Source organism: Tinamus guttatus, unplaced genomic scaffold (genome assembly GCF_059628265.1).
Source record: "Tinamus guttatus ecotype Peru unplaced genomic scaffold, ASM5962826v1 Tinamus_guttatus_pri_ptg000650l, whole genome shotgun sequence".
In the NCBI taxonomy this organism is placed as follows: domain Eukaryota; kingdom Metazoa; phylum Chordata; class Aves; order Tinamiformes; family Tinamidae; genus Tinamus; species Tinamus guttatus.
In genome coordinates, this window is record NW_028289184.1 from 165,364 (window position 1) to 180,149 (window position 14,786).

The following is a 14,786-nucleotide window of genomic DNA, read 5'->3' on the forward strand; positions in this document are numbered from 1 at the left end:
TTCTCTGGATACAATTACTTGTTCAAACAAAACTTAGAGAAAATTCTAAAGAAAAAAAAATCTCTCAAAACTTAACACAGCGGTTAAGTTTCCAGGTTGACACCATGTTTTTCAGTGCAAACTTACATCTCCAGTCCACAGCACAACCAGTAACAAAATGTAAAGAGCCTTTTTTCACAAGTGTATTACATACCTTAGTTGAACACTGGCAAATACAGTGAGACTCATGGCTGAAAGGCACTAACTGTAAATATAGTCAACACTTGCAGAAGCACGCAATATCATTTAAAGAATCAATACCTTTTTGTCCAGGTTTCGAGCTTCAATTTCCAAATACACAACTCTGGCATCTTTAATCTCCTCTGCTGAAATCTGTGACATAAAAATTAGAAAAGTTAAAAAGCAAAAAAAAAAAAAAAACAGAGTTCTGAACACATTTAGTGCATGAAAGAACTCTGTGTACAGTAACAAAAAACTATGTCTCCTGTATGCCAGAACTGCAGCTTTTTAAAAGACACTAATAAAAATATATATAAAAAAATAAAGATAAAAATGTCCCAGATCCAATAAAGCAAGAGCAAGAACAGGTGTGTGTTTTTTTTTTTTTTTTTCCCCCCAACAGAAAAAAGCTCATCTACCGTAATAGTGCCTTTTCCTGCTGGCTTTCCCTTCTTCATTTCCAAGGGTCGGGTGAACACTGAGCTGGACACTATCTGAGGTTAAAAGACAGACAGTAAGTGTATCAGCTTAAATAAAAAGGAATTCTTCGAGAGTAAAATTTTCAAACTGTGCTAAAAGATCTAAAAGGCTTTAGATCCAGCTTCAAAAGTGACAGCAGTAAGAATTTGCACTCCTGAAATGTTTATGAAGCTTGAAAAAACACTTTCTCTCAATACTCACAAAATAGTACCCACTAACTTGTCTCCAGATTTAACTTCAGTCTATTTTTGCTTCCCCCATGACAATAAAAAGATGTTTTCACTCTAAGTAGCTGAAAACTATTAAAAAAAAATACTTTGTTTTATCAAGTCTCTTTTTAACACCCTGAACTCTTACCTTTCTACTCCCAGCTATACAAACACCTCTTTGAGTAATAAATACAGAATCACGAATAATCTTATTCCCTTAGATTTACTGTCTGATCATCTTTTTGTGCAAAGGCAGGCAAACATGCTAGAACAGCTCTGTTAGAAGTCTCTGAACATGCGTTCAGATTCCTTTCAATGGTGGAAGAGCTCCCTACTTTACCCAATTAATTGCAAACCACACATATTTTCTCATCTCCCCAAGAACTTTTTCCAGTCTCTTCCGAACCTTCCCCCAGAGTTGTGCATGCTCCTCTGCTCGAGCTCCCCAAATCAGGTAGAAGCTCCAGCTCAACATAACAGCTTTTCTGCCCGCATCCACTAGCAGCACTAACAAATCTGTTAGGTGAGAGTAATAAACAAAAGGTTTTCAAATTTTAGTGTGACAAAGCCTCCAACATACCAGTCTTTCCTCCCCCTTATCGTAATAAAGCCAAGATATGTCTATTTTATAGAGATCCCCGAACATATTTCTACACATACCTGTCCCAGCGTGCATTCAATCCCTCCGAGGTAATCATCATCATTTAAATCAAAGGATTTATTATCAATATCATATATACCAAACTTCAGTTTCTGCACTTTCTCAAAGTAGTAGTCGATGATGAATTTCTTGGAGAATTCAGGTTTCTGACAATTCTTTATCCTCTCCGTTCGATCTAACTACGCGAGCAGAGAGAAAAAGCTATTACCTAACAGGAGCAAAATAAAATTAAATAAATTAAATTAATTTAATCACACTTTCTTCCCTAAAACTCTTTATTTCCCCCGTGTTGCCTCTGGCTTAAACAGAGGCCATGCTCTAGAGGAATCGACATCCCACTTACTGGCACTCATCAGGAAAACAAACCACACTGAGTACAAACGTGCGTTATGGCACAGAGGAATCCTGAGAATAAAAAGATTAAAGAAAGGAAGGAGGAGGCCGTGAAGAGCTAGACCAGATCGCTGGGAGAGGAAAGGCTGTGGGTCTGGTCAGGGCGACACCGCCAAGGTCAGGGCCTCCTGGCAGCTCTAGGGCAAAACACGGATGAGCGAAGTGCACAGGCCCGCAGCTCAACGCCTGCCTTACACTCGGAGGAGGAAAACCAGGAACTATTCGCGGAACGCTAATATAATAGCTAAACGCTAATATAATAAATAAATAGTCACGCAGCTACTAGGAAAAATCAAGCTACTTCTGCCCTCATTCTGGAAAGTTAGGATTTTTGCGCATCAGCGCCAAGCCAGGATATGGCGGCTTTTACCTCAGCCCAGCGGTCGCCTCCCACGTCCTGCAGCAAGACGCAGAGCGGGTCGGACTTGGAGCCCACGTCTCTGTCGAGGAGATGCTCGCAGGCCACGGAGAGCTCCACGCGGGTCACGCACTGCGCCATCTGCGGGCGACACGCGGGGAGCCGTGAGCGACGCGGGGAGCCGCGAGCCGCCCGGGGCCCCGCGCGGTGCCCGCCGCGCCCGGGCAGGCCCTGGCGGCACCGCTGAGCCGGGCCGCGCCGCGCCGCCCCCCGCCGCCGGGCCCGGCCCCCCGCTCCCCTCGCGGGGCCGTTCCGCCGCCCTCCCCAGCTCCGAAAGCGCCGCGGAGAGGGCGGGTTTCCCAGCGGCGCAGGAAAAGCCCGTGTCGTTACCAGGGCTCCCTCCGGCCGCCGGAGCTGCCGCGCGGTCACGCCGAAGCGAAAGGCCGAACGCTGCTCGGTGCCGGCGGCGGGATCGCTACGGCCCTTGCACGGAGGCTCGCGCGGGGCTCCAGCGCGCCCAGCCCTGGGACTGCGCAGCCCCTGGCTTGCAGGTGCTGACTCCAAAAAGACACTTACAGCTGCTAAGGGGGTAGGAACTAAGCTTTATTGCACATCAAACTGCACCTCCTTTTGCTCATGGTGGAGGGAGTAGTTCACTACTGAACGGAGAAGCTTTTGTGCATCAAGCAAAATACTCAGGACACTGGACAGTCTGAAAGCTTTAATGAGTGCTTTAAAATGCAAGTGTTTCATAGAGAAGTTTCTTGGCATCAGCTAGAGGGAAACAAGTGTTTGGCCTTTTGAGGAACTGAGAATCCACAATTTTCTCATGGTTGTAGGTTTAAAATATTATCTCAATGAAAAGATGCATTTTTAATCCCTTGTGTCATTCACTCCAGTCTCTCAAGCAGTAACCTCCCTGGCAGATAGTATCCATGCCACTCAGTGCCCTACTAAGAGGGGCTTGGATGCTTCAGCGACAGCAGCAGCTTGAGAACAGCATCCGGGGGAACCAGCCTCACTCCAGGGAATGGTAATGCTCTTTTCTACTTAGGGCACAGCATCTACCTTTGCACCAGCATTGTCAAAGAGGCTGGTTTGAAGCAATCTGAACAACTGCATAAGTTACCAGTCATAACAGTCTACTTGGGCTACATCCAAACCCAAGTGAGCTTCACACAATTAATAAATAAATCCAGGAGGACCGCTATCTTTAATACCGTGCTTCTCCTAAAAATCATAGTCTTGGGTATCCTTTTCCTTTCCATGGAAAGGCTGCTCCACCAGACCAGCTTAAATCACACCCAAGCCTCACGTGCACTTCTACATACAGCCCTTCACCATAAGCAGCTGCACTTCCCTCCCATGATTATCAAATAACTGCTGTCAAACAGAACAGGATCCTTAGCCCTGGCCAGATTTCAGTTCTCTTGCATCACAAATACCTGTACCAAGGAAAGAGGCAGAACCAGGAGCCACCTTTCCTCCCCACCAGAGCATAAAGAGTAAAGAAACAAGTCAAAAACTCAAGGCAATGACACCCCCAAGCTTTAGCATCTCCAAACAGCATCCTCCCTTTTCAGATCTCTATTTATACACAAAACAACTACATACATGTTCACCCAACAGACAAATACACTGATAAGGAAACATAAAAGTTTGAGACGGGAACTATTAAACCACTCAGTAAAGCCAGGATGTGAAATGAAGTGACAGGCCTCTCAGAAACCAAATAATTTCCCTGCTGTTACCTGAATCTCTTATCCAGATTTGCAGTAATGAAATTGTGTGAATACTTCAGGATTTTGAGCACTTATTTTTCCAGTACATTAGTATCCATATGCCTTTACCCTGTCCTACTGTCATTCAGCATTAAGACTTAGTAACAGCATAGTCCATGCAGTCCAGCTTGACCGCTGTTCCTCTAAAAAGTCACAAATCACAGTGTATTTTTTCCCATTATATCTTCCTGCTTGAGTCAGAGAGATCACAGGACAGCAAGCAACAGCTTTTCAAACACACTGTGTGAACGTCAACAGCTTCAGTCCGTCCCTTGAGAATAGCAGAAAATCCTGATTGGAAACTAGTGCACAAATCTCAGTCACAAGAGCAAAGAGCACATGCTCCGTTAGGACAGAAAACCTGTTTGAATCGAGGCGAAGACCTTCATCTCTAGCTGAGCACTTTTGCCCCGCTATCCCGCTTGAGCAGTTAGGTGGGAGAAGTGCAAATCTCTGGAAAACCACCTGCATCTGATTAAGTTTTAAAAGCTCAAAAGCTTAAAATATTAATTCCCAAATACACATATATGAAAATAGTTCACGAAAAAATAGAGGAATATCTTAACAGTTCATAAAACTAGCCACCAGCTTCTGTTGACAGAGTTTTTAAATTAGGATTCATTAATGATATGCATTGGTTTTACTGTTCTCCTCCTCTTCCTCAAACAAAATTTTAGAATTTAATTTTCAATTCAGTTACTGCATCTCTGTCTTCCGCTTCAAATACCCTTCATATAAGCAATTCCATGTATTAGTTTACCTAAACCACCACCTCTCTTCCACAAAGACTCCTTTCACTTCCTTTGTAAGGGCTGTAAGCAAGGCTGAAGGCTTTGACAATGTCAGCGAATCAACATTTGTACTTACTGCAAGCCCTTATCTAAGGCAGCATTCCCACCTTTTCCTTTTTAAGGAGCCTGTCATACTTTGTCTTTCTTCTTAAAGCTTTTGCGTTCTGAACCTCCACATTCCCCACATCGCCATCGTACTATTTCATTCCTTTCTCTGCAAAGGGCCTCACTGGCATTTGCCGTGTCCCTCCCGGGACGATGGCACTGCGCTGCCGGCACCAGGACCACGCGCGACAGCTTCGTCTAACTGAACCACGAGGACTTGTGAATTGGACTCTTCTTGTGTTTTCACCTCTCCCCTCCAAAAGCCTTCCTTTTTTCAGGCATTAAGCAATCTCAATCACCTCACATTCAAATCAACATTTCAGTAACAAATTTCACAATTTTTCAGAATTTGTTAGGCATCTCTGTACTTCCATATCCATTCATACAGACAAAAAAGGCAGCTCTTAAACTTCCAATAATTCATGTACTCACTATGACAGGATATTGTCCTTAACATTTGTTGCAATACTCCATAAAATATTCCAGAAAATCTGAAATTCAGCAGTTTCTTATTTTTTCCCAACAAACCTCAAAGGCCAATATTGATGTCTTATTACAAACTTCTGGTTTACAGAAGACAGCACACATAACCAACAAAGTACAAACAGCAGCTAACACAAACTGCTCTCCACAAACGCATCAGAACATAATAAATTTATAAGGGCTTTATTATACAATGATCTTTAACTTGCGATAGCAATTGGACAAACTAAATAACTCCAACGTACTTGCCATTGGCAGATTAAGGTAGAAGATGCTGTGGAAGTCACTATGTTGTTCAAGCAGCAGAAATTCAGACTTCTAACAAGCAAAACTGAACTCCAAATATGAGAATAAATTCAATTCTATTTAGAATACATAAAACTGAAGCACTGGAAGCATCACAGTGTAACAGACTCAGGAAAAAAAAAAAAAAAGGCAACGTAAGCAAATGGCGATGGACAAACGCTGCTGTCCGACTTCATCCGTAAAGCTACGGCATACGTGGAGTCGTCACACCTTCCACCATTTATATTGACATTAGCTGTACAAATCTGATCCGAAGTGCTCAACCCGGATCTCACTGCTGAGACGCATCCCCTGCGACGTTTCATCTTGAGCTGAATTCTGCCCATTCCTTTCTCAAGGGGAGTTTCCGACACTCACCTTCAGACTCATCAGCATCTCTCTTTTTTTCCCTCTCCTTTTAATTAGGATTGCACATAATATAAATCTACATTTTGAGGAAGAATACCACTGATGTATTCCTTATAAACTATAGAGCAAAACAGCACCCACACAAATCTCTATAGTCACATCCTGTTCACACACCTTTCGTGCTTTTCTAGAGAAAAGTCTTTCACTCCCCAATGAGAAACCATTCACAGTTATTCAAATAAAACACAGAATATCTCTATACTCTAATAATCATGCCTTAAAAAAAGCTCAGACTACCAAACTGTGGTCCAGTTTAGAATGTCAAGATAAGTATTTTTATTAAACATACCATCTCTTCACTGGAAAGACGACACTGAATTCCAATAGCTTTTTTTTTTTTTTTTTTTTAAACACACAAAACAGATAATTCTCATGTCATAGTTCCAAGAAATTTAAATACTGTATTGAAGTACACCAGTAAAGAATTTGAAAGATATCATCAAATATCAAACCAAGACCCAGAAAGTACTGAACACAGGAAAATTACACAGGAGAAGTATATAAATCAAAGGTATTACCCAATGCTTTCTAATACTTTATTTCAAAACTTTCATTTCAAAACTTTTCACATATTTCAAATAGAAACAAAACATAAAAAGCACACACCCACGCAGCCTACTTCATTATATACAGAAGGAAACCCATTCTCCAGCGTAAACAAAGATCAGCTTCACAGGCAAGTCTAATAATAGCAACTTCTTTCTTCTCCCTAGTACTCCTCTAGCGGTTTCGCTTAGCAAAGTGAGTTTGGAAACAGCTTGTACTCCAGTGCTCTGTCACCCCCACAGCAAAGACATTTTCCCTCATGTTCAGGCAGAACTCCCCGTGTTTCAGTCCCAGTCCTGCCCCTGGCACTGCTGAGAAGGGCCTGGTCCCATCCTCCTCAGAACACCCTCTCTTCAGATATTTCGGCGCATTCCCCCCGCCAAGTCTCCTCTCCGCCAGGCTGAGCAGTCCCAGCTTCCTCAGCTTTTCCTCATGGGATTGATGCCCTTCGCCATCTCAGTGACCCTTCACTAGACCTGCTCCAGTATCTCCACGCGTCTCACACTGGAGCCCAGGACCGATGCGGCGCTCCACATGTGGCCTCACCAGGGCTGAGCCGAGAGGCGGGACCAGCTCCCTGGACCTGCAGGCCGTGCTCTTCCTAACGCAGCCCAGGATCCCACGGCCTTCCTGGCCTCAAGGAGGGCACATTCCTGGCTCATGGTCAACTCGTCCACTAGGACCCGAGCTCCTTCCCTGCAGAGCTGCTCTCCAGCAGGTCAGTCCCCAGCCTGTCCTGGTGCCGGGGGTTCTTCCTCCCCAGGTGCAGGGCCCTGCACTTCCCTTGTTGAGCTGCATGAGGTTCCTCTCTGCCCAGCTCTCCAGCCTCACCAGGTCCCTCTGAATGGCATCGCAGCCCCTGGGGTATCAGCCACTCCTCCAGCTTGGTACCATCAGCAAACAAATGTGCTGAGGGTGCTCTCTGCCTCTTTATCTGGGTCACGGATGAATGAGTTGAACAGGATTAGACCCATAGAGAAGACAGATACCCAAGTAGTTAAAAAAAAAAAAAACACACACACATCCACACGCACCCTGAAATTTGTTCCTAGTTAACCTCAGTAAAACTCATCAACATCCCTCTGTTCACAAAACCAAGCAGACTCTCCTTCCACATCCACCAAATATTATCCGTCAATTTAAGAAGATTTTCTTAACTCAAGCTTCAATACCTGTGCTTGAAAAGAGCTGAATTCCACTGGATTTATTTCATACTGGACTGACTAGAGCTTCTGCTTTATGTTCTGCTGGTAAACACAAAAGCAAAATGCCAGCAATACCGATATATGCACCAACAATACTGTATTCACACCCTTTTGTCCCTACGCTTTCAAACTCCAGAAATACACCCCACTTTTGTTACAGACAATCTCAGATAATAAGCCATGTGTTTTCCAGCAGCCAGCACACACCCCTTACTGTCAACTGCATAGTTAAGTCCCACGTCTTGCAGTTACTACCCTCATTGCCTCGAAATGTGTTCTCTCCTCTCGCTATGTGAGGGCAGTCACACACAAAGCTTTCTCAGACCACTAGCCTACTTCTCAGGGCAGCACACACTTCAAATTTTGCTATGGAAAAGGCAACTGAACCTGGGGGGTCTTCATAGCAGTAACAAAGCAAGGTCCATACCATTATATGCACTTTATGAGGTTAATTAAGACAAGTCCACGAGAAGAGAACAGAGTCCACAAAAACATCAGTGAAGGTGGCCTCCTTCCAGCATACCACCAGCTCTTCCGTGACCACACGGCCCCATCGCACCGCCCAGAAGCCCTGTGGAGGATAATGAACGGTCACAGGTTTTTCACCATTTCGTGATTCCTGAGCATTGGAGAGGGGACAGTTAGGAGTAGCCTTAGGAACTTGGGCAGGCAGGTGACCAACCAGTATTCTCTATATCTAGCAGCAGACAACTTGACTGATTGAGGAAAACTTTGGGAGAAGGGCAGTTAAACTAGTATTGCCAACTTGACATAAAAACTAACATAAGCAGGATCTGCCAACCAGTAAAGAAAATAAATTATTGAACAAAAATGATTTTTCCAACCAAACTGCTCTGGCAACTTGATTCGCTCCTGACAAGGAGTGTCTACGGTTCATCCAACAGACCTGATTTCTGGGACAAGACCTCTCAAGCAGAGAAAGCAAATATTGTTTTCTACAGGGTACAAGAGAAGTTTTTAGGTTGTGCTGGCATGGAGCAAATCCAAATCATGAGAGGTGAGTAGCTGCACAGCTGCCAAGGCAAAGATTCGCAAGAGTTTAAAGTGAACTTGAAAATCAGAAAATGAGGCTGCCGTTCTGAGCTCTCACTAAAATCGACTGAATTTGACTAAAATAGAATCACGGGATGGTCTGAGGTTTAAAGGGGATCATCCAGTCTAACCCCTTGTTCAGGCAGGGGCACCTACAGCACCTTGTCCAGCACTGCATCCAGGCAGCTTCTTCAAGGCAGGAGGCTGCACAACCTTTCCGAGCAACCCATGCGAGCGCTCAGTCGCCCTCCCAGTGAAGGAGATTTTCCTTATTTCCTCCAAGGCTTCTCTTCTCCAGGCTGAACAGCTCTCAAACAGGCTTACTGCTTATTATACACCTAAGACTGTTATGACTAAACAAATATACAACTATAGCTAATGACTAAATAAATACACACCTATAACTATTATGACTACATAAAAGTTATGACCCAAATCAACTTCTTGGGTTGCCTCCCCATGAATGCTGAGGCTGTGCTGTCATCAGGAAAATTATGTTTTTCATATCTGAAGAAGGTCTACTAGTATAAATGCTCTGTGTTCAGTGACAAAAGCAAAGTTTGGACACTTCTACCAACTGCCTAGCAAAAACTGCCTGAGAAAGGGCAGCTCCCATTTATTATCATAAAAGTAAACTTAGGATAGGAAAGGCATCACGAACATGGCATAAAAACTGTACAAATCAAACTGCAACATCCAGCAGAAAATACAACCAAGACATCAATCACTTCATCTTCTCTACTGCAGCTTTTTCCTCCTCAAGATAGAGGGTGCTCCTTTCAGTAAAACAACACCTTTCTCCTTCAAGTTCACCACTAGGTTGCCCAATATCCACCTTTCATGTATCACCAGTGTCCTCCCTTTTAATCAGGCCCAAGTGCTCTAATACAGGCCTGTGCCCATCCTTATTACGTGTCCTCCTCCTTTCGGAGAGGCCGGTTGCAAACAGATAGTTCAACATCTCCGATAACATCAGAGCTGACATCTGACTTTGCTTGAGCCCGATCTTGTATTTCCAAACACTGCTTCTGGAACAAGCTGGAACATGACACACCTGCCTTTATATATACATATATATATATGTATATACACACACGCATATATGAAAAAAATCAAGCCTACCTTAAACGATCAACTTTGCTTGGAAAGCATATTAACTCGTACAATGCAACGGAACAAGAGTAGTATTTTCACTTAGTGTTAAGGAACACTTGCACATGTCTGGGGCACACTGGTACGATGCGCAAGCTGCAGGCAAACTTTCTCCACACTAGCTCAGGTTTGCAAGCTGCCATAAGAGATTTCTGTCACTAAAAGCATGAAAAACCCAAAACATCAATTGATTACCAAATACACCGTGTCCTGGGACACCTATGTCGTCACACAGATTTTCTGAATCTTTGAGAATCAGGTCACTGAAGATCAGCACTTCAACTCGGCTGCCATCTCAGCCTTTCAAATCTGCCATCTCTGCCTTGTTAGCCATTATGATTTTATTTCAAATAATATTCCATCGTAATTAAACATTTTACAAACACATGAAAGTTAATCCAGTCATAAAGGCAAAAGCCTAAAAGTTACCTTTACAAGTGCTTCACACAAGAGAAACTCATTTAAAAGTTCTTCCTAACACTGACAATCAGAAGATCAAAACAGCTGACAGGAAAGATTAACTTAAAGCAAATTAGGGTTTTGGAGTCAACTGGCTTAGCTGAGTAATACCTGCAATTCTAACACAGCTCCTTAGCTTTTTCCAGCAAGTAAGATTTTTTTCAGTTACTTACATATTCTCCCTTTATCCAAATCATCTGCAAACATTTATTATTGAAATGTAAGTGATTGAAAAAAAATTTTGAAGAATACACAATCTACAAAAATTTATTACTGAAATGCAAAGAAGTATTTAACTGAGGGGCTCAAACACCTCAACATTAATAACCCCAGTCACACTGTTTTACACTGCAAAACGTCATCTTTACCTTTCTCAAGTGAACCTGGATTCTAAAGCTCCAACTATTCCCATTTCGGGTACAGTTAAAGAATCTATCTCATGCCCCAAATAAATCACCTACATTATGGGTCAATCCTCAACTTCTGTGTCTGAATACCTTAAAGACAGTCTGAAAACTACACCATTTTTTTTTTGCTGCTCTGTTCCACACACTACTGTAATCTGACCTGCAGACACTTCAACAAGGAAGCTTCCTTACTTCCATGTTCCTATGATTTTTGAGAAAATGTCTTCCTGGCATTTTTTTCTTCCAGTTCCTCCCATTCCCAAATATTAGAAGTCTCAGATACTCTCTGCTCATTCTAGAGTCTGTGTGGTTTTACCTGTTCCCCTTCATATGACATTACACAGGGGACTTCAAGGCAAAACTTCAAGGCATGTCTGCCAACACCAGCACACACTGTATGAACGGCATGAGTTCAGAATTAGAACAGTGTGAGCAGAACATTTCACCACAACTCTTGTAGTTGTAAACAAATGAACTCAAATTAAAGAATTTTGGCAATCACACACTTCGCTAATGAAAAGTTAAGTACTCCGGACTGCCCAGGATTTCTTATTATAGTGACAACTCTTGCCTACAAAAACAATAAGGACAAAGCAGAAGAGATCTTTCCATACACACCTTATCTTCCACTATATAACCCAAGCTTTCTTCTTCATGCACTTGAAAATAAAATTTAGTTCCTTAAGACAGGTTCTAGAAGCAAATTCCATGTCTGGAAAAATGATTTTGCTTTTGCAATGCTTAGAAAAATATTGGTTTCCTACAATTTATTCACTGTCCTTTTAGCCTTTCTAAAGCCAACACGATCTTTCAGCTTTTTGTTGTTGTTTTTTCGTTTTTGTTGGTAGTGGCGGTGGGCTTTCTGTTGTTGTTTTGTTTAAAAGACTCCCACCCCCATAATACTGCTCATTAGCCACTTACTGAATTACCTCGGTACTGCAGCATGTACATCTTCCCTTCTCCATCCTAATCTCCTGCTGGGTAAAAGTGCTCAAAAATAAATAAAACCATCCTCCAATGAAGGAAGCAGATTAAAGAATTAATAGAAGATTTTTCAGAGATTGTTTCTTCCTCTCCCCCACTCCGTCTCACAATAGAAGTTCTTAAAGGGCTGTGTGAGGCAAGGCCCCGTGGAAGCCACGGGGACAGCCAGCCTCGCGTGCCTCTCCCGCCAGCGACCCGTCCGACCTGTGGGCTCCAGCCAGCTCGAAGCACCCGCTCATCTCGGTGCCCGTGGGCCGGGAGACACGGCCACGCTCCCTCCCTGCGCGCCGGCGGGATTCGGGACGGGATTCGGCGGGAGAGCTCTCGCGACGGCAGACCGGCCCTTCCTGGAGAGCTTTGTCTCTGTCTGCTGGCCATTCTGCACCTCCTGCAATAACTCCAAGCCAGCGCGCCAGAAGCGTCTGCTGTCAGAAAGCTTGATTGGCTATAAAAGGTGCCTCCACGTTCTTGAGAAAGCATTCAGGCCTCTGTAAGTTAGGACACTGAAAACCTCTCTATTCCAATAGCGGTGAGCCTTAGACTCTCTCACGGAGTGACTTTAGTTTCTCAACAAATTGATGAATGAAGGCAAACAAGAAATCTGTTACAACCTACTTTAAAATAAACTTTAAAAAATGAGACAATGAAGTCCTTTTTTGAGGAAACAGCATCAAAAGGGTATTTGATGAATAGCTGCAAGCTAAGTGCAACAGCCATGTTAATGTTAACCATGAACTGCAATACATTCAGTCAAAGACTTGGAGTAACGACCAATAGGAGGCACAAAGAAACCCAAAATCAAGTTACAAACGCGAACTCCTTCCTGTTCTAAAGGTAGAACTAAAGCTCTACCTGTGCGGGACGGAAGGATGCAGGGGAGCAGGACGACCCAGCGGACAGAGCGCGCGGCAGCACTTTCTGCTCATCACAGACGCTTCACCAATAGGCCTTTTATCTGCAGCAAACGCAGTAGCAGCGGGACCTGGCAAAGATCACTAGAACCGTTTCTGCTTCTAGTTTACACAGACAAGTGACCCTGGAGCATGGGCTGCTCTATAAAAACAGTCCAAACAACAGGTCCTTGCTTCCTTTGCAGAGCTGCAGGGACAGCAGGGGCTCGTGACGCCACACCAGGGCCTGGGCAGAACTTTGTATTATGGCTGTTTCTGATAGTCGAATTAAGGGATGACTCTACGGCCGTGTTAAGTGCCAGTCACTGCACTGAGCAGTTTATATTTCACAGATGTCTTACATTATCTGCAGGCTCACACTAGGACTTATATTACACCAGTTTAAGTACTTTACTACTACTTCTGTTTAAACAGAAGCATTTTGATCACTATCGGAAAACCCGCTCATGTTTCAGTCCGAAATTACAGTTGCAGGCACGACTAGAGACAGGTTTCAACAGGAAAGGTTCAATGCTAAAAGCATAAGCCATCTACCTGAAAGAAAACACTAAGTTTCCCTACACTTCCTTCTGCTGCTCGTATAATTGCAACAGGCAATTAATATCTGCTGCTCTTCAAAAAACAAAAAGAAAAAACACACACCCACATGGCATATTGCTTGCAGGGCAGAACGTGCCGCAAGTCCTCCAGAGGGAACGAAAGGAGTGCAAAGGACAAAACTGCTTCAAAAAATCAAGGACCGCAGTGCAGTACACTATTAATGTGCTGCATCTGTAATTTTCGTCACACTTGCTTTAAGACGTGTCCCAACTACTGCATCTAGTTTCTTCAAAATGCTTTTATATATAGACACGCAGGTCATGTCACAGTTGTCTTTAAACAACACCTTAAAACAGACTGGATCACAGATAATTTTGATTAAAAATCTAAGAAAACATAGTGAAGTTTCATGCTCAAACTTTGCTTTGCTCTTGGCTGAACAGCAAGCTTCTAGAGACATTAAATGCATCACACATTCCAACAAAGTCAAAACTCGCATTCTGAGTGAGTGTAACATAGTAGGGACTAGCTACTCACTGTTTGATTCTGCTGTATTTCCACGCACAAACACAGCGCTGAAGCTTTCAGAGTGCAAACATTATTTATTAAGTCATCACATTGGTCTTTTTTTCTTTTATTAAAGCTTGAGCTTGCCTCAACTTTAAGCCTAAGGCCACTTTGCTAATGTTAAAACACACGTTACATTACTTGGAGTGCAAAAATGTTCTGCCATTGCCTTATCAGTTATCAGGTTAGCAAGCATCTATGGTGCTTTTAAGAGGTGAGGCGAGTGCAGGTGTGTTTGGCAGGGGGGAAGTTGTATTGCTAATTTTTTTTATACATACACTCTTGAAAGTCCATAGATAGAAAGCTTTAAGTGCTATAAAAACACTCCATTTATTAAGAGAAGCCTGGACTTAAATTCTATAGCAATGCTGCAGTTGTAGAATTCCAGGGAACTGAATTAATAATATTGAAGAGCTCCACATTTGCCTTAGGAAAAGGGGCTTTCCCTGCTCACGGGATTCCCAGTGCCTAATTGCACGTTAGTTACTTAGCTTTCCTCAGGACCACAGCATTTTTAGGAACCATCATTTTATTAGCAATGTTTGCATAATAATGAAACCGTATAAACAACCACCATTTTTATCTCCATGTTAAGCATCCTGTTCAAACAAGCAAGGACCTTCCGTATTCTGCATCCACCTTCCCGTGAAACCACAGAATCCCAGAAGGGCTGAGGTTGGAAGGGACCTCTAGGGACCATCCAGGCCAACCCCCTGCTCCAGCAGGGACACCCAGAGCAGGGGCACAGGGTGGCACCAGGCGGGTTTG

The 14,786-nt window shown here is 43.4% G+C and overlaps 1 protein-coding gene across 3 annotated transcripts in view; it reads right to left on the reverse strand.

The window, feature by feature from the left end:
• The window catches only part of CPNE1 (copine 1), a 38,782-nt gene that overhangs the window by 10,771 nt on the left and 13,225 nt on the right, over positions 1–14,786 (reverse strand). For all 3 annotated transcript variants that reach the window (XM_010216696.2, XM_088536074.1, XM_088536073.1), the window contains exons 2-5: positions 2,333–2,461; positions 1,569–1,748; positions 639–713; positions 301–372 (exon numbers count right to left, since the gene is read on the reverse strand). In XM_010216696.2, coding sequence (XP_010214998.1) covers positions 301–372; positions 639–713; positions 1,569–1,748; positions 2,333–2,461 — 456 coding nt within the window. The remainder of the gene's footprint in view (positions 1–300; positions 373–638; positions 714–1,568; positions 1,749–2,332; positions 2,462–14,786) is intronic.